At 45.4% G+C, this 20,403-nt stretch overlaps 1 protein-coding gene across 1 annotated transcript in view; it reads left to right on the top strand.

Annotated features, from left to right (window-relative positions):
- The window catches only part of SHPRH (SNF2 histone linker PHD RING helicase), a 181,584-nt gene that overhangs the window by 124,097 nt on the left and 37,084 nt on the right, over window positions 1-20,403 (top strand). The window contains exons 21-24 of the mRNA XM_077283067.1: window positions 12,571-12,796; window positions 14,930-15,073; window positions 15,192-15,293; window positions 16,635-16,706. Coding sequence (XP_077139182.1) covers window positions 12,571-12,796; window positions 14,930-15,073; window positions 15,192-15,293; window positions 16,635-16,706 — 544 coding nt within the window. The remainder of the gene's footprint in view (window positions 1-12,570; window positions 12,797-14,929; window positions 15,074-15,191; window positions 15,294-16,634; window positions 16,707-20,403) is intronic.

Raw genomic sequence — 20,403 nt, 5'->3', positions numbered from 1 at the left:
AGTCCTGTGGGACTTGTGCGCGGGCTAAGCCTTGTTGTTCCCGTGCTAGTGGGTTGCTTTTGTCTTTGCCGGTCCCTGAGAGGCCCTGGACGCATATTTCTATGGATTTTATTTCAGATCTTCCGGTTTCCCAGAGGATGTCTGTTATCTGGGTGGTTTGTGACCGGTTCTCTAAGATGGTCCATTTGGTGCCTTTGCCTAAATTGCCTTCCTCTTCTGATTTGGTTCCGTTGTTTTTTCAGCATGTGGTTCGTTTGCATGGCATTCCGGAGAATATTGTGTCCGATAGAGGTTCCCAGTTTGTTTCTAGATTTTGGCGAGCCTTTTGTGCTAGGTTGGGCATTAATTTGTCTTTTTCCTCCGCATTTCATCCTCAGACAAATGGCCAGACCGAGCGAACTAATCAGACTTTGGAAACTTATTTGAGATGCTTTGTGTCTGCTGATCAGGATGATTAAGTGGCTTTCTTGCCATTGGCCGAGTTTGCCCTTAATAATCGGGCTAGTTCGGCTACCTTGGTTTCGCCCTTCTTTTGTAATTTTGGTTTTCATCCTCGTTTTTCTTCAGGGAAGGTTGAGCCTTCTGACTGTCCTGGTGTGGATTCTGTGGTTGACAGGTTGCAGTAGATTTGGGCTCATGTGGTGGACAATTTGGTGTTGTCTCAGGAGGAGGCTCAGCGTTTTGCTAACCGTCGTCGGCGTGTTGGTTCCCGGCTTCGGGTTGGGGATTTGGTCTGGTTGTCTTCCCGTCATGTTCCTATGAAGGTTTCTTCCCCTAAGTTTAAGCCTCGGTTTATTGGTCCTTATAGGATTTCTGAGATTATCAATCCGGTCTCTTTTCGTTTGGCCCTTCCGGCCTCTTTTGCTATCCATAATGTTTTCCATAGATCTTTATTGCGGAAATATGTGGTGCCCGTTGTTCCCTCTGTTGATCCTCCTGCCCCTGTGTTGGTTGATGGGGAGTTGGAGTATGTGGTTGAGAAGATTTTGGATTTTCGTTTTTCGAGGCGGAAGCTTCAGTATCTTGTCAAATGGAAGGGTTATGGCCAGGAGGATAATTCTTGGGTTTTTGCCTCTGATGTCCATGCTGCTGATTTGCCCTGGGGGCTCTGGTGAGGGTTCGGTGACCCCTCTTCAAGGGGGGTTACTGTTGCGAATTCTGTTCTTGGGCTCCCTTCGGTGGTTGTTTGTGATAGTGCAGTTGTCTCTGGGTTGTAATCCGGGCAGGTGTTTCTGCTGATTGCAGCTCTATTCGGTATTTAGGTGTGCTGGATTCATTAGTCAGTGCCAGATGTCCATTGTTCTTGGAGGGTTTACATCCCTGTCTGGTTCCTTCTGCTCTGCTGCCAATTCAGCCAAGATAAGTGTCTTGTTTATTTTCCTGCAGCACACATGCAGTGTGCTTTTCAGTTCAGAACAATTTATTGTTGTGTCTTGTCCAGCTTAGACTTGTTTGGATTTTTTCAGTCATGCTGGATTCTCTGGAGATGCAGATATACATTCTATGTCTTTAGTTAGATGTGGAGTTTTTGTATTTTCTGCTGTGGATATTTTCAGAGTTTTAATACTGACCGCTTAGTACTCTGTCCTATCCTTTACTATTTAGCTAGAAGTGCCTCTTTTGCTAAATCCTGTTTTCAGCCTGTGTGTGTCTTTACTCTTATATTCACCGTCAATATTTGTGGGGGGCTGCCTATCCTTTGGGGTTTCTGCTCTGAGACAAGATAGAATTCCCATTTCCATCTATAGGGTTATTTAGTCCTCCGGCTGTGTCGAGGGGTCTAGGATGTGTTAGGTACACCCCACGGCTACTTCTAGTTGCGGTGTCAGTTTAGGGTTGCGGTCTGTACAGGTACCACCTTCTCCAGAGAAGGTCTCATGCGGCTCCAAGGCCACCGGATCATAACATGTATGCCCTTAAACCAGATATTTATATCACACAAAATAGTTAATAAATAACATTTCCCATATGTCTTATTTCATATCAGCTTCATTTTTTAAACATTCATTTTTTTATTAGACAGAAGGGTTAAAAGTTTATCAGCAAATTTGCATTTTTCCAACAAAATTTACAAAACCAATTTTTTTCCCACAAAAATGTTGCTTTAGCCCCAGATTTTTCGTTTTCATAGGGGTAACAGGAGAAAATGAACCACACAATTTGTTGTGCAATTCGTTTTACGTACGCTGATACCCCATATGTGGTGGAAAAAAACTATTTGGGTGAATGGCAGGGTGTTGTGAATTCTGCTTTTGGGCTCCCTCCGGTGGTTGTAGGTGGTAATGCAGTTGCCCCTGAGTTGCAACCCTGGTCAGGTGTATCTGCTGATTGCAGTTCTGACTGGGCTATTTAGGCGTGCAGGATTCATTTGTCCTTGCCAGTTGTCAATTGTTCTTGGGAGGTTATGGACCTCTGCCTGGTTCCTCCTGCCTTTCTGCCAAATCAGCAAAGATAAGTGTCTGTTTTTTTTTTTCCTGTGGCACACATGCAGTGTGCTTCACAATTCAGTGCTATTCTTTGTGTTTTCTTGTCCAGCTTTAATTGTGTCAGTATTTTCTTAGTCTTGCTGGATTCTCTGGAGTGGCAGATATACATTCCATGTCTTTAGTTAGATTGTGGAACTTTTTGTATTATCTGCTGTGGATATTTTTGGAAGGGTTTTAATACTGACCGCCTAGTAATCTGTCCTATCCTTTCCTATTTAGCTAGAGTGGCCTCTTTTGCTAAATCCTGTTTCTACCTGCGTGTGTCTATTCTTCTCCTACTCACAGTCATTATTCGTAGGGGGCTGCCTATCCTTTGGGGGTCTGCTCTGAGGCAAGGTAGCATTCCTATTTCCCTCTATAGGGGTATTTAGTCCTCCGGCTGTGTCGAGGTGTCTAGGTTCGTGTTAGGCACACCCCACGGCTACTTCTAGTTGCGGTGTTAGTTCAGGATTGCGGTCAGTACAGGTTCCACCAACTCCAGAGAAAGTTTCATGCGGCTCCAAGGTCACCGGATCATAACACAGGGCTTGGAAAGGCAGGCGCTTCATTTGACTTTTGGAGTGCAAAATTAACTGGAATAGATGGCAGAGGCCATGTCACATTTACAGAGCCCTTGATGTGCCCAAACAGTGGAAACTCCCCATAAGTGACCCCATTTTGGAAACTACACCCCCCAAGGAATTTATCTAGATGTGCGGTGAGCACCTTGAACCCCCAGGTGTTTCATATAAAGTTTAGAACGTAGAGCCGTGAAAATGGAAAAATACATTTTCTCTATCGCTTCGTTGGGGGACACAGGAACCATGGGTGTATACTGCTGCCACTAGGAGGCTGACACTATTCACAAAAGAAGATAGCTCCTCCTCTGCAGTGTACACCCCACTGACTGGCACTAGGTTAATCAGTTTTAGCTTAGTGTCAGTAGGAGGTGGACACGGGTCTTTTGTTAGACCCATATCTACCTCAGTGTGTGTCGTTTGTTTTCAGGTGGATCCTTTACCGGAGGGATACAGTGTGAATAGTCACTACTGTACTCCCACTTAGAGACTATGAGTACGGTGTGTACTGCCACCCCAACCCCTAACACAGAAGCGTGTTTAGGTGAGCCGGAAGAGATGAAGTCCTGATTTGGTCCTGCCTCCGTCTCCCACCTACTCGCCCACCAGAGCCTGTCGGATGGAGGAGACGTGGACGTCTCACAACAGGAGTTTCGTACGTTCGATCTCTCCTGGATGGGGAGGTATACATCTCTCTCTCCCCCCAGGTACCTAGAAGATGTGGAAAGAAGATCCAAAGAAAGAAGACAAAGAAAAAAAAAAAGGGAGTTTTTTCTCTTACAGCTCTGCTGTGATGTTCCTTCCAGGAGCATAAAGGGTCCTTTTTCTCCCTATGTCCAGTGGATTGGGGCTCCAGGCGTCCCTTTTTACGGCATTGTTCGGACCTCCTCTCCGCTCCCCCATGCTCCGGCGGTCACCAGCTTAAATCCAGGCCCCGGCTTCACTCGGGCCTAGCTACAGCGTTGGCTTCGCACCCCTTCTTCTTGCTTTTTGGGCGGGCTTTTCTCCCGCCCGTCGCTTACTCAGCTCCTTCCTGCCTGTGAATAGCCGCACCCCCCTCGGCCTCATCTCTCTACCTCGAGCCAGTGCCATCTTTCTGCTCGTGGTCCCGGTTCTTGGCTCCACCCCCTGGTCCTGATGCTTGGCTCCGCCCCCTATTCCTGTCTTAGAGCGAGATTTACAGTGTGAATCCCTGCAGCGTGCGTTTTTACCTTCCTGGACTTTGGCATCCTCTGGCGGCCGCCATTTTCTGGATTGTGGATCCAGATAGTGCTTTTCCTGCGGAGCCTTTCTCTTTCCAGCACAGCAGCCCTACAGCCTGGAAGCTGTATACAGGATGACTGCACTTACTGTGAGTAGCTGCTCTGCAGACTGACACTCTCCTCTGCATCTTTCCCTGTCCCCTAACCTTCTGGCATCAGTTTGTGGGTCTGCTCATCATGCCTAATCCCAAAGGAGAGCGTTCTAGCCCTCTTGCCTCCTCATCTTCCTCTGCTCTGTTCCTCGTGTAAGTGCAAGCTTCCTTCAGGTCAGTCTTCTCCCCTCTGCCAGGACTGCAGCAACCCCACTGTGCCCACCGCCCAGGATTCCCCTTCGGCCCCTAGTGAGAACGAGGCCCCCATCCCAGGGTGGGCTTCCTCCCTGTCACAGTCCGTGGCGGATCTCACCAAGGTGTCGCAGACCCTGGTATCCGTACTTGACAGGTTGCCGCTTCCGTAGTTGCTAGTGGGTCACCGGAATCTCCTTCTGGGCCTTCTAATACAGGCCACAAGAAGAGATCCAAACAGGAGCGCCATTCTAGGTCCTCTTCCCGCTCCATCTCGCCCCCTGTCTTTCCCGGTGGTCTGCTTCTTCCCGATCTGCCTCTCCCGAGTCAGGCGAAGCGCTCTCGGACACACCAACAGAGAATGATTCGGACCTGGATTCGGACCAAACCTCTAACATGAGGGATATGGTCCAGAGCCTCATTGTTCCGGTCAACCAGGCTCCTCATAGAGAATTTGAGTAGGTACTTGCCAGGGAAAGGGAGACCCCGACCAGACGCTTTCAAAGAGGGAAGCACCTCGGCATCCTATATCCCTTTTCTCTTGAGCTCACCGCTAACTTGACAGCTTCTCCGCCCGTGGACCTGCCAGTTTCCAGACTGTCCACCAGCACGGTTCTCCCGCATTCCAATGACAGGATTATAGAATCATTTGCAAAGTCAGCCTTCGAAGCGGCTGCTTCTACATTACGTGGCCTCAGAGGATTTTTCCCACCAACAGAGGCTGCAGGCTCGCCAGGATAGGAAGAAGGTGGTTTCCCTTAAAGCCACCCCTTCCTGGCGTTTCTGTAACACCCAAGGTAGATCCACCAGGCCCAGACCTGGCAGTTCTTCCTCGGCATGACACATACCGAGACCCCCAGCGTATCTCTCAAGCTGGGCTGTCGTCTCCTTTTTTCAGAGATGTGTGGCTCGACTCGGTGGAGGACGCATGGGTCAGGGAGGTTGTATCCTCAGGATACAAAATAGATTTCGTTTTGCGGAACTGAGATCGATTCCTCAAATCCCATCCCCCAAGGGATCCTTCTCTGGTCCCAGTTTTCTTTGCATCCATCGCCTCCCTTCTCAGTTCAGGGGTAATTGTTCCAGTTCCAGACCGGGAGCGTTTCACAGGTTTCTATTCAAACCTGTATGTGGTGCCGAAGAAAGACGGCACGGTTCGGCCCATCCTGGATCTCAAGTTACTGAACAAAAGAGTCCGCCTGAGACATTTCAGGATGGAGTCCCTTTGTTCAGTAATTGCTTCCATGGAGGCACAGCAATTCCTTTGCTCCATAGACATTGAAGACGCCTATGTACATGTCCCTATTTTCCAAGGGCATCAGAGATTGCTGCGTTTTGCGGTATAACAGCATCATTTCCAGTTTGTCGTCCTGCAGTTCGGTCTAGAAACTTATCCCAGGGTTTTCACGAAAATCATGGCAGCGTTGATGGCAATTTTGAGGATCAGAAGTCTAGACCTCATCCCGTGTCTCGACAACATCCTCATCAAGGCTCCGTCCTTTTCTCAGGCGCAGGAAAGCCTGGCCATCTTTCTCGACACCCTGTCCCGTTTCTGGTGGCTCGTCAACAGGAAAAAGTCCTGCCTTGTTCCCACTCAGCGCCTCATTTTTCTAGGCATGCTGTTCAACACCCATCAGGAAAGGATTTTTCTTCCTGAAGAGAATTCTCCAGCAGGGAGTTGGCTCTCTACAAGGCTTTCGTCTTCATTCCTTCCGCTCAGCCATGAAGGTCCTCGGGAGGATGGTGGCAGCGTCGGGAGTGATCCCTTTTGCCCAATTCCATTCAAGACCACTTCAGCAGACCATTCTTTCGCAGTGGGACAGGTCTGTTCTCTCCCTGGATTGTCCGATTCGGCTATCTTACCAAGTCAAGCGGTCTCTCAGTTGGTGGCTGGAAGCCCCTCTCATCTTCCAGGGCAGGTCCTTCCCTCCCGTCCACTGACAGATGGTGGTGACGGACGCCAAGTCTTCTCAGCTGGGGGGCGGTATTTCGTCATCTGACTGTCCAGGGATGTTGGTCGGCATAGGAATCTTCTCTGCCGATCAAGTCCTCAAAATAAGGGCCATCTTTCTGTCCCTCCTTCACTGGGAAAGGCTTCTCGGGGGTCTGCCAATCCGGGTTCAGACAGACAATGCCACGGCGGTGGCATGCGTCAACCACCAGGGAATGACTCTGAGTCTGATGGTCGAGGTATCCAAAATTCTCCTCTGGGCAGAGGCGTCGGTTCCGGCGATATCCGCAGTGCATATCCTCGGCGTTGACAACTGGGCCGCCAACTTTCTCAGCCACGAGGGTCTCACGGCAGGAGAGTGGTCCCTGCATCAGGAGGTCTTCCATCAGATTTGCCTTTGATGGGGAACTCCAGATGTGGACCTCATGGCAACCCGGCTAAACAGGAAGGTGCCACGGTCCAGGTCCCGCAATCCTCTCGTGGTGGGCGCCGATGCTCTGGCCATTCCCTGGTTGCAGTTCGTGCTTCCCTATCTGTTCCCCCCCCCTCCCCTTCTTCCCAGGCTCTGGAAGAATATCAAGGTGGAGGGGGTGTTGGTCATACTGATCTCATCGGATTGGCCCTGAAGGTCATGGTTCACAGACATCGTCAATCTTCTCACGACGCCCCCTGGAGGCTCCCAGACAGACCGGTTTTTCTGTCCCAAGGACTGATCTGCCACCAGAATTCTCGGTCGCTCAATTTAACGGCGTTGCTTTTGAAACCGCGGTACTGAGAGCGTCCGTTTTTTCAGAGAGGGTGATTCTCACCATGATCCAGGCTAGGAAGCCGTCATCTTCCAGGATCTATTATCGGACTTGGAAAGCCTATTTCTGCTGGTGTGAGTCTAATGACATTCCGCCTATGTCCGTATCTCTCCCTTCCGTTTTGGCATTACTCCAGGCGGAATTTGACACTGGTCTTGCCCTTAGTTCGCTAAAGGGCGAGGTGTCAGCACTTTCCATTCTTTTCCATAAGAATCTATCCTCCCCTTCTCAGGTCAGAACTTTTCTTCAGGGTGTTGTGCATGCGGCCCCCCCATACCGGACACCTGTGGACCCCTGGGACCGAAATCTAGTTCTGGAGGCCCTGAGGAGTTCTCCCTTTGAACCACGCCAAGAGGTTTCCCTGTCCTTTCTGTCTTGGCAGGTGGCATTTCTGGTAGCCATCACCTCCATTAGACGCGTTTCAGAGTTGGCGGCCCTTTCCTGATGCTCTCCTTTCTTGGTTATTCACCAAGATAAGGTGGTTTTGCGGCCTCCGCCTCCCTTCCTTCCCAAGGTGGTGTTAGCTTTTCACCTAAGTGAGGATATTGTCCTCCCTTCTTTTTGTTCTGCTCCGGCTCATCCTCTGGAGCATTCGTCGAGCAGGCTAGACCTGGTCAGGGCGCTGATGATCTATCTGGCTAGGACCGCCCCCTTTAGGAAGATGGACTCCCTTTTCGTCATTCCAGATGGTGCGCGAAGAGGCCTGCCTGCCTCCAAGGCCGCGATTGCTCACTGGGTCAGAATAGCAATTTTGAAGGCTTACCGGGTCAAGAACAGAGTGCCTCCCCCTGTGATTAAGGCTCACTCTACCCGGGCTGTGGGTGTCTCCTGGGCTTTTCACCATAGGGCATCCGCCCTACAAATTTGCAAAGCGGCAACTTGGTCTTCCATCCACACGTTCGCCAAATTTTATAAGATCCATACCTACGCCTCGGCGCATGCCAGCCTAGGCAGAAGGATCTTGCAGGCGGCAGTGGTGAGTTCTCCGACCTGAACAAAGCTTCGGCTGTTCCCTCCCCAGGCACTGCTGTGGCACGACCCATGGTTCCTGTGTCCTCCAATGAAACAATAGAGAAAACAGGATTTTTGGTTGCTTACCGTAAAATCTGTTTCTCGGAGCCTTCATTGGGGGACACAGCACCCTCCCATGTTTAACAGCTCTTGTTCTTTCTTCTGTGTTCTATTGTAACAATTTTTGAATTGTCGGTTTGTTCTTTTTCTATCTTGTTGCTTCTCCTACTGCTTTCTCACTAGCGGATTAACCTAGTGCCAGTTGGTGGGGTGTACACTGCATACGAGGAGCTAACTTTTTTTGTGCATAGTGTCAGCCTCCTAGTGGCAGCAGTATACACCCATGGTTCCTGTGTCTGCTAATGAAGGCTCAGAGAAACAGATTTTACAGTAAGCAACCAAAAATCCTGTTTTTCCCTAGCAATGTTGCCTTAGCCTCAAATTTGTCATTTTCACAAGGGTAAAAGGAGAAAATGGACTGTACAATTTGTTGTACAATTTCTCCTGACTACACCGATACCCCATATGTGGTGGAACATTACTGTTTAGGCGCACGGCAGGGCTTAGAAGGGAAGGAGCAACATTTGACTTTTGGAATGCAAAATTGGCTAGAATAGATCGCAGACGCCATGTCACTTTTGCAGAGCCCCTGATATGCCTAAACAGTGGAAACCCCCCCTCCCCACAAGTGACCCCATTTTAGAAATTATAGCCCTCAAGTAATTTATCTAGTGGTGTAGTGAGCATCTTCAACCCACAAGTGCTCCACGGAATTTTAATACATTGGACCGTGAAAAATTTAAAATTACATTTTCCCCAAAAAATGTTTTTAACCACAAAAATTTTTCATTATCGCAAAGTTAATAGGAGAAAATGGACTACATAATTTGTTGTACACACAGCAGGGCTTAGAATGGAAGGATCACTATTTGCTTTTTTGAGTACTGTATTTTTGGGCGTATAAGACGACCCCCAACTTTTCCATTTAAAATACAGAGTTTGGGATATACTCGCCAGTTGGGGGGTCATCTTGTACGCCAGGTGTCGTCTTATATGGCGTGTGCGGAGCTCTGAGGTCGCCGCATATGGTGCAGGGAGTGGTCCCGGATGGTTCCCAGGGTCTGGAGGAGAGGAGACTCTCCTTCAGGCCCTGGGATCCATATTCATGTAAAAACAAAGAATAATAACTATAAATATGTTTATAGTTACCTTCCGACGGCCCCTAGAATTCTCCCGGCTCCGCATTACGCGAAGGACCTTTGTGACGTCACGGTCACGTGACCACGACATCATCTCAGGTCCTTCGCGCAATTCATCCCTGGGAACGGAAGCCGCCGCATGCACCGCTGAGAGTCGGGAAAACTCCGGGGGCCGTCAGAAGGTAAGTATATCCATATTTTTTATTTTTATTCTTTTTTTTATATGAATATGGATCCATGGGGGTAAACCACTGTTTGGGCGCACAGCATGGCTCGGAAGGGAAGGAGCGCCATTTGACTTTTTGAATGAAAAATTGGCTCCAATCTTTAGCGGACACCATGTCGCGTTTGGAGAGCCCCCGTGTGCCTAAACATTGGAGCTCCCCCACAAGTGACCCCATTTTGGAAACTAGACCCCCCAAGGAACTTATCTAGAAGCATAGTCAGCACTTTAAACCCCCAGGTGCTTCACAAATTGATCCGTAAAAATGAAAAAGTACTTTTTTTTCACAAAAAAATTATTTTAGCCTCAATTTTTTCATTTTCACATGGGCAACAGGATAAAGTGGATCCTAAAATTTGTTGGGCAATTTCTCCTGAGTACACCGATACCTCACATGTGGGGGTAAACCACTGTTTGGGCACATGGTAAGGCTCGGAAGGGAAGGAGCGCCATTTGACTTTTTGAATGAAAAATTATCTCCTTCGTTAGCGGACACCATGTCGCGTTTGGAGAGCCCCTGTGTGCCTAAACATTGGAGCTCCCCTACAAGTGACCCTATTTTGGAAACTAGACCCCCCCCAAGGAACTTATCTAGATGCATAGTGAGCACTTTAAACCCCCAGGTGCTTCACAGAAGTTTATAACGCAGAGCCGTGAAAATAAAAAATAATTTTTCTTTCCTCAAAAATGATTTTTAGCCCAAATTTTTTTAATTTCCCAAGGGTAACTGGAGAAATTTGACCCCAAGAGTTGTTGTCCGGTTTCTCCTGAGTACGCTGATACCCCATATGTGGGGGTAAACCACTGTTTGGGCACACGTCGGGGCTCGGAAGGGAAGCAGTGACGTTTTGAAATGCAGATTTTGATGGAATGGTCTGCGGGTGTCACGTTGCATTTGCAGTGCCCCTGATGTGCCTAAAGAGTAGAAACCCCCCACAAGTGACCCCATTTTGGAAACTAGACCCCCCCAAGGAACTTATCTAGATGTGTGGTGAGCACTTTGAACCCCCAAGTGCTTCACAGAAGTTTATAACGCAGAGCCGTGAAAATAAAAAAATAATTTTTCATTCCTCTAAAATTATGTTTTAGCAAGCAATTTTTTATTTTCGCAAGGGTAACAGGAGAAATTGGACCCCAATAATTGTTGCCCAGTTTGTCCTGAGTATGCTGGTACCCCATATGTGGGGGTAAACCACTGTTTGGGCGCACGGCGGGGCTCGGAAGGGAGGGAGCACCATTTGACTTTTTGAACGCAAGATTGGCTGGAATCAATGGTGGCGCCATGTTGCGTTTGGAGACCCCTGATGTGCCTAAACAGTGGAAACCCCTCAATTCTAACTCCAACACACCCCAAACCCTAATCCCAACTCTAGATATAACCCTAACCCCAACACACCCCTAACCACAACTCTAACCCAACACACCCCTAATCCCAACCCTAACCCTAATCACAACCCTAACCACAACCCTAACCCCAACACACCCCTAACCCTAACCACAAGCCTAATCTTAACCCTATTTCCAACCCTAGCCCTAATTCCAACCCTAACTCTAATTCCAACCCTAACCCTAAGGCTATGTGCCCACATTGCGGATTCATGTGAGATTTTTGAAAAATCCGCAGGTAAAAGGCACTGCGTTTTACCTGCGCATTTACCCCGGATTTCCAGTGTTTTTTGTGTGGATTTCACCTGCGGATTCCTATTGAAAAGCAGGTGTAAAACGGAATCCGCACAAAGAATTGACATGCTGTGGAAAATACAATACAGCGTTTCCGCACGGTATTTTCCACACCATGGGCACAGCAGATTTGGTTTTCAGTAGGTTTACATGGTACTGTAAACCTGATGGAAAACTGCTACAGCCAAATCCGCACCATGTGTGCACATAGTCTAATCTAACCCTAACTCTAGTTCTAACCCTAATTCTAACCCTAATCCTAACCCTAGCCCTAACCCTAGCCTTAACCCTAGTGGGGGGAAGAAAAAATATATATATATTTTCTTTATTGTTATTATTGTCCCTACCTATGGGGGTGATAAAGGGGGGGTTTATTTACTATTTTTTTTATTTTGATCACTGTGATTTTATCACAGTGATCAAAATGTACCTGGAACGAATCTGCCAGGCGGCAGATTCGGCGGGCGCACTGCGCATGCTCCCGCCATTTTGGAAGATGGCGGCGCCCATGAAGAAGACGGACGGACACCGCGAGGCTCGGTAAGTATGAGGGGGGGGGATCGGAGCACGGGGGGGGGGGGTGGATCGAAGCACGGGGGGAGCGGACAGGAGGACGGAGGGGAGCGGACCACAGTACGGGGCAGAAAGGAGAACTGGGGGGGGCGCAGATTAGGTTTTCCAGCCATGGCTGATGATATTGCAGCATCGGCCATGGCTAGATTGTAATATTTCACCATTTTCATAGGTGAAATATTACAAATCGCTCTGATTGGCTGTTTCACTTTCAACAGCCAATTAGAGCGATTGTAGCCACGGGGGGGTGAAGCCACCCCCCCTGGGCTGAAGTACCACTCCCCCTGTCCCTGCAGATTGGGTGAAATTGGAGTTAACCCTTTCACCCGATCTGCAGGGACGCGATCATTCCATGACGCTACATAGGCGTCACAGGTCGGATTGGCACCAACTTTCATGACGCCTACGTGGCGTCAAAGGTCGGGAAGGGGTTAAGATAATCAGTTTGTGTTGTGAAATTGGGTGCAGATCAGGGGATTTTGTTTTTTTAAATAATGCGTTTCAGATAATTTTATTGCTATCTTGATTTAACTTTCAGGGTAAAAGGACAAACTGCTATTTTTGAAGAAATGATTGAGGAAGAAAATGGATTGGTGGATGATCGTTTACCTAGAACTAGCCGTGGCCTGTGGGCAGCTAGTGAGCTTGAAAGATCTTTGAAAGCCATACTGTCATTTGCCAGAAGTCACCGCATGGAACCCTGGCTTACTGATGAGGGCACATGCTTCATGGAGCTGTTTGAGGCATGGAAAAAAGAATATAAGGTCAGTTTCTCTAGTTGATTCAATATTGATGGCTATTGTAAAAGGGTCGGTCCCACAGATTCTATCTGAACAACCTGAGATACACCCTGCTTCTTAATGTAGCACTAGCAGTGACTGGCAATATTTATTTTAAGAAATCTTAACTCAATTTAGAAAGATAAGTACAACATAAACAGATTTTAAATGGTTGTCTATATACAATAGATATAGGTCATCAATATCAGATCGGTGAGAGTCCAGCACCCCAACTGATCAGCTTCTATCAGGTCCCAAGGAAGTTGGAAGTATACAGTGTATCGTTCTGCAACTACACACCTCTGAACATTGTGTAGTAGCCATTTTCATGTACTGCGGCTCATCTTTAGCATATAGGAGCTGAGATGCAGTACCCAAGATATTCACTACACCGTGTTACACAAACTCACTCCATACACTGTAATCTTCCAAAGGCCACCGGACCTGATGAAAGCTGATTAGTTCAGGTGTCATATGTTGGACTCCCACCAATCTGATATTGATAACCTACACTAACGATCTTATCTATGATCAACCACGTAACTTATATAGATGAAGTGGTTGTCCATAAGTAAGATCTTTGGTATAGGTCATAAGTAAGAGCAAAGCAATATCTGTATTTTGAATGTAAGTCACACAGATGATACCACTAACAATTAGTCATTATAAAGCAAAAGTGGATATAATAAAACGTAACTTTTAATAATTCAAAGAAACATAAAAGAACCAGTCACCCAAGTGAAAACACAAACTGAGGCAGCGTCTCAACCATATGGTGTAATGGTCATAGAGACTAATATACCTCTATAGGATTTAAAAGATTCCGACTACATCAGTGCTTGCGGAATCAATATAACTATGGTATGATATTCATGAAAAACTGTAAACAAACCACTCCTGTAAAGCAGCATCAATTTACATACACATAGTCGCATATGAGGACAATGATTGGTTACCATCAATCATAGCAAATAATGTGAGCCTGTTCACAAGTTGAAGGAAATAAAAAACGGAACAGTCTCACCAATTCCATGGGCATCGGAGCACCGGATATTCCCTGGTCAGGCGGTAATCTGGGAAATGGAGAGATGACAATCCCTATGTTAATCCCTATAGGGCTACCAATAGGCTATCCCCAAAGCTCCTGCCCTTACAAGGGCAGTCCACAACTACCCCTGCACACACATGCCTACACTCTCCCTATATTGTCGTCCCAACTCGTTTCTTCCAAGCTATATCATCAGGGGACTTGCTTGTGTTAGGAGAAAAAGTGCTAATGTGCTAAATAAAGGAGGGACGTAGAGTCCTGCCACCCTCTATGCTGTCCTATAGGTCATAAGTACCAGATCGGTGGGAGTCCAAAACCCAATATCACAACTGATCAGGTGCCATGGGAGTTAGAAGTACACATGAATGAAAAAAGGGGGAAGGGGAGAGCGATTATTTAGCTCACCGGGTGCAGCACAATTGAGGCTTCCATCAAAAGAATGCCATGGACGGATTCCAGACCTGCAACTGGACAATAAGCAGAGGAAAAACAAGAGGTTTCCAGGATCCGCTTAATTATGTAGAGTTAAAAAATTTTAATGAGAAAAACTTTAAATTCTCAGAACAAAATCATGGCAAACAAAAATGGGTGAAAAGGGAAGGTAGACACAGGAGGGGGGGAATAATAGGACACTGGTATACGTGTTTCAAGCTGTAAAGTTCTGACCAGGATCAGTTTATGAAGCTTGAGCAGCACACCATGTAGTAGATATTCTTGGGTACTGCAACTCTGCTCCCATTTGCTGAAGATGAGCAACCGCACATGACAACGACCTTAAGACAATGTTCAAAGTTGGACAGTTCCTGTTCCATCCATTGTGTACTTGAAACCATCATGGGACCTGGGAACAGTTGATTAGTGGAGATATCTGTTGACTCTCCCCAATGATCTGATATGGATGATCTATCCCAAGGATAGGGCATCAGTATCTTGGACTTGGACAGCCCCTTTAATCCATGACTGCTCTCAAAAAGATTTAAAAGTATAAATAATTTGAATATGTTTTAAATGAGTTTTGATGGCTTTAATCATGCAGAGTATAATGTGTTTTTCTCAAACGGTAACTTTAGTTGCTTCATGAATACTGGATGGTGCTACGTAACCACGTGTCTGCTATTGATGAGATTTCAATGGCAACCCAGCGCCTCCGAGTTCGGCTTCCCGATGAACCCAAGCCTAACCCTCCTGTCCTTCACATCATTGAACCACATGAGGTTGGTGCATATATGCAGCACAGTACATTTCAAGTCAAACGTGCATCTCTCATCGTATCTGCTTTAAGCTGTTTCTTTTTTGTTATGCGTAAAAAGTTTTATCCATTTGTCTCTGCAGGTGGAGCAGAATCGTGTGAAGCTGCTTAATGACAAAGCTGTTGCAAAGTCTCAGTTGCAGAAAAAATTGGGCCAGCTCCTTTACCTTACAAACTTAGAAAAGGTATTTATGACTAGAACGACCTTCTGAAAATTCAGTGATATAGAAACATAATTGTAGTTTGTTGATTTTTTTTTTTTTTACTTTTTATTGTGTTTGAAAGGTTTTGGAAAAATAGTAAGCTTTTAAAATCAAATATATTTTCAGAAATGAATCCTATTTCTAATGCAGGCTTATCTTTATAGCCTGGTGATGTAAGGCTTCTGTTCTGATCAAGCATGCACAGAAGTTTTTTGCAGTAAATGGGTTGTGTGCATAGACCAAGGAGCGCACACATAGCCCACTGCTGAGAGAGGAAGTCAGACCGTTATATGAGCGAGACAGTCAATGTTGTTATATTGGGTTGTCACTGAGAACACATGGTGAATGCATCTTCCATGTCTGTGAGTGACGGCTTGCCTGTACAGCACAGCCATATAGCTTTATAGAACAACTGGGGCATGCACAGTACTGTCCAGCTGTCATTCAGTTAACAGTTACAACTGCATATACGTACGTGTAAGAACGCTGCCTGTCTTTCTCATGTAAGGGTCAGATTTCTTCTATGAGCAGTGTTATGAGCACTACTTATTGTGGCTTATTTGTGTCTCTGCACACATCACCCATTTACTAGAAAAAAATTGTGTGCAAGCTCAATTAGAATAGGAGGCCTGCAACTGGATTACTACAGTATTAGGCTATCCAGGTATGCTTGCATTTGAAAAATGATGCATTTTTGAAAATTATTGTATTTGAAAAGTTTATTTTTCCAAAATCTCTCACACAGCATGAATTTATTTTCATTGTAAAACCCCTTTGTGAGCAAATTCACTTTTCTCGATGCCTTTTGAACTCCAAATTTTAAAGTTTCTTTCTAGATCTCAATTAAATCAATATACGGCCTTGTATGTTGTACTAGGCAAGATTTCTAATTTATTAGCACATGTAGGCACATAAATAGTATCACAAACAAAGAAAAGTTCCCTCTGACGTAAGTAGCCAATGGGAACTTAATGGTCATGAATAGGAATGCAAAACTTTAACCACCATAACACAGAAGTTGTAAGACAAGATGGATACCACAGATGCAAAATGGAGTTTGTTCTCGCACACCCTTTAATGATTGCATAGGTTTCTTCACAAGATATTGTAGCTGAAGATTTTATTTCAAAGATTGTTGCTCTTTCAAAGTTTTATCCTTTATTCTCACTTATCCTTGGGAGTATGCAGTAATGAACAGTACAAGGGTCAGCAGCAATGTGCTGATTTCTTTCTTTCTATAAAAACAATCGAGCCAGGCCACGGTATGATGACATTATGTTGGTGAGAACCAAAAAATGCCTGAAGTGTTTGTTTCTATTTTAGTCTCAGGATAAAACCAGTGGAGGAGTAAATCCAGAGCCTTGTCCAATATGTGCAAAAAACCTGGGAAAGCAGGTAATTGTTTACATTGGTTTACTATTTTACCTTAGCTTTTGAGACCATTTATTATAATTAAAATACATATTCTAACATGTTTTATTCTTGAAGGGGTAGCTCCATTTCCGAATTTTAGAGTATAGCCAAAAGATATGCCAAACATGTCTGATAGGCGCTGGTCCCACCTCTTGGACATGCACCAGTCTCGATAATGAGAGTCCCCCAACCAGTCTCATGCAATGGATATCTAGAGGAGTTACAGCATTTTACAGAATGTAACTCTATCTGACATTTAAAGCATATATATATAATGTTCCCAGAAATATCTTTAAATTCCTTTCTTCTTATCATTGTCTACAATCATGTATTGATTTTTTATTTCAGAGTCGGAATAATTGTTGAAGCAAAGTACACATTTAGTTACCTGTATTGGTGCATTTACTTATTACAGTAATTCCATAATCCATATCTATTATCAGAATGCGAAGGGCAGTACATTTGATAATAAAAGGCAAAGCCACCCATAAGCCTAGAGCATCTTCTAATCTGCCCATGTTCTTGAAGGGTAAAAGAGTGGCTAAAGGAGTATTCTCATCTCCAAGATTCTATCCCAATATGTAGTAGGTGTAATAATAATGATAATGTTAGCAAATACCTCCATTTAGAAATGTATTATAATATAGTTTTTCTGATTCACTATGTCTCTTTCCTCATGTGCAGACATTGCAGGACCTTAGGTATCCATGGTTACAACCACAAGCTCCTAGCTGTCACTTCATGGATGGATGTAACCATGGATACCTAAGGTCCTGCAATGCCTGCACATGAGGAAAGAGACATAGTGAATCAGAAAAACTATACTTCATTTCTTATTGGAGGTATTTTCTAATATTATTATTATTGCACCTACTACATATTGGGATAGGATTTTGGAGATTGGAATACCCCTTTAAGTTCCCCACTATTGTCTTTTTTTACTCTTTTACTGGATTTTTATTTTTGAATAATGAACTGCAGAATGGTGCTATATATATTGAGGCGGCTGAATGGAGTGATGAGCTTCTGGATGAGGCTGTGTATTATTGGGGCTGAGAGAAGCAATGTTCTGCAGAAAGGGCTGTATATTGAGGGTATGTGCACACGTCAGGATTTCTTGCAGAAATTTTCCTGACAAAATCCGGACATTTCTGCCAGTAATCCGCATGCGTTTTTTTGCGCGTTTTTTATGCGTTTTTTTGGCAGATTTTTGCGTTTTTTTGCGTTTTTTTCCGGACACTCCAATTTCATGGGAAATCCGCAAAAAATCCACAAAAATAATGAACATGTTGCTTCTTTTTCCAGAATGCGTTTTTTTTTGCGGAAAAAAACGCAACATTTGCACAAAAAATGCGGAATGCATTCTAAATAATAGGATGTATGCCTTTTTTATGCGGTATTATAGCGTTGTTATTGGGGAAATCCGCAAAAAAAACGCAAAAAATCCTGAAGAAATCCTGACGTGTGCACATACCCTGAAGAAGATGAGAGGAGCTCTTTGCTGTAGGATAGAAAGGCTGAGAGGAGGTATGGACTACAGTATGGACCTGTATATAGAAAGACTGAGAAGCAATGCACTGCAGGATGGGGCTGTATATTATGGGGGATGAGAGGTGTGATGTGCTGCAGTAAGAGGCTATATGTTAAGGGGTCTGAGAGAAGTAATGTACTGCAGCATGGAGCTGTATGTTGAGGGGGGTGAAAGGAGCGATTTGTTAGGCTATATATAGAAGAGCTATGATCATTTATATAGCCAAAAAATCATTATATATGGGTAAACACAGACTTAATCCTTTTTTTTTGTCTTGGTGATGGGTGTTTTTTGTGTCTTCACAAACTACATTTCCCCCAATCTTTTCCTTCTCTGACTACTTTCTTCTGACGCTACCCCTGTAATTTTATATTGTGTATTAGTCAGTGCAGCCATGGCTCTTTCTCGCCTCTTCACATTGTATGTGAGCATCTGCTGCTGTCTGAGATTGCGATTCTAATTCAGCCATTGTTCCAGTTGCCTTCTGCTTTCCAATTCTGTATATTGGGGCTGTACATTGAGGTCGCTGCAAGGAGCAATGTGCTGCAGGATAGGGCTTTATATTGCAGTGGCTGAGAGGAGCGATGTTCTGTAGTGTGGAAGGAGTGATATACCGTAAGTTGAGTATGACTTCCAAAGACAGTGGCAAGCAGAAGGCAGCCGAGCAAGGGAAAGTTTGGCAGTATTGTTACCTTTATCTTTGGTAACAAAGTCAGTGGCAGATCCTCGCAGACATTGTGCAGAGGTGACACTGGCTCTGATATAGGGAACACAGGAATAGAGTGGACAGAGGTGAGCACAAGTGCAAAGAAAAGACTGACGGGAAGTGTAGTTTGTGAAGACAAAGGAATGGCAATCACTAGGATGTAAAGAAAGGTACAGGCTGCAGAAGATGATTTGTCGTGCTATATAAATAATAATAATAATAATAATTTTATTTATATAGCGCCAACATATTCCGCAGCGCTTTACAAATTATAGAGGGGACTTGTACAGACAATAGACTTTACAGCATAACAGAAATCACAGTTCAAAATAGGTACCAGGAGGAATGAGGGCCCTGCTCGCAAGCTTACAAACTATGAGGAAAAGGGGAGACACGAGAGGTGGATGGTAACAATTGCTTTAGTTATTTGGACCAGCCATAGTGTAAGGCTCGGGTGTTCATGTAAAGCTGCATGAACCAGTTAACTGCCTAAGTATGTAACAGTACAGACACAGAGGGCTATTAACTGCATAAAGTGTATGAGAACATGATACGAGGAACCTGATTATGGGTTGTTTTTTTTTTTTTTATGATAGGCCACACAGGGATCGTTAGGTTAATGCGTTGAGACGGTAGGCCAATCTGAACAAATGAGTTTTTAGGGCACGCTTAAAACTGTGGGGATTGGGGAATAATCGTATTAACCTAGGTAGTGCATTCCAAAGAATCGGCGCAGCACGTGTAAAGTCTTGGAGACGGGAGTGGGAGGTTCTGATTATTGAGGATGCTAACCTGAGGTCATTAGCGGAGCGGAGGGCACGGGTAGGGTGGTAGACTGAGACCAGAGAGGAGATGTAGGGTGGTGCTTAGCCATGGAGTGCTTTGTGGATGAGGGTGGTAGTTTTGTACTGGATTCTGGAGTGGATGGGTAGCCAGTGTAATGACTGGCACAAGGTAGAGGCATCGGTGTAACGGTTGGTGAGGAATATAATCCTGGCTGCAGCATTCAGGACAGATTGGAGCGGGGAGAGTTTGGTAAGAGAGAGGCCGATTAGTAGAGAGTTACAATAGTCCAGACGGGAATGAATAAGTGAAACAGTAAGAGTTTTTGCAGAGTCGAAAGTAAGAAAAGGGCGAATTCTAGAAATGTTTTTGAGATGCAGATAAGAAGAGCGAGCCAGTGATCGGATGTGGGGGGTGAATGAAAGCTCGAAATCAAGGATGACCCCAAGGCAGCAGGCATGTTGCTTTGGAGTAATGGTGGAACCGCACACAGAGATGACAATGTAAGGCAAAGGTAGGTTAGTAGAGGGAGAGAACACGAGGAGTTCAGTTTTTGACAGGTTCAGTTTCAGATAGAGGGAGGACATGATGTTAGAGACAGCGGTAAGACAATCACTGGTGTTTTCTAAAAAGGTCGGCGTGATAACAGGAGGAGAGGT

Source organism: Ranitomeya variabilis, chromosome 2 (genome assembly GCF_051348905.1).
Source record: "Ranitomeya variabilis isolate aRanVar5 chromosome 2, aRanVar5.hap1, whole genome shotgun sequence".
Classification (NCBI taxonomy): Eukaryota; Metazoa; Chordata; class Amphibia; order Anura; family Dendrobatidae; genus Ranitomeya; species Ranitomeya variabilis.
The sequence above is the reverse complement of the archived record's forward strand: the minus strand, read 5'-3'. Positions and strand labels throughout refer to the sequence as shown.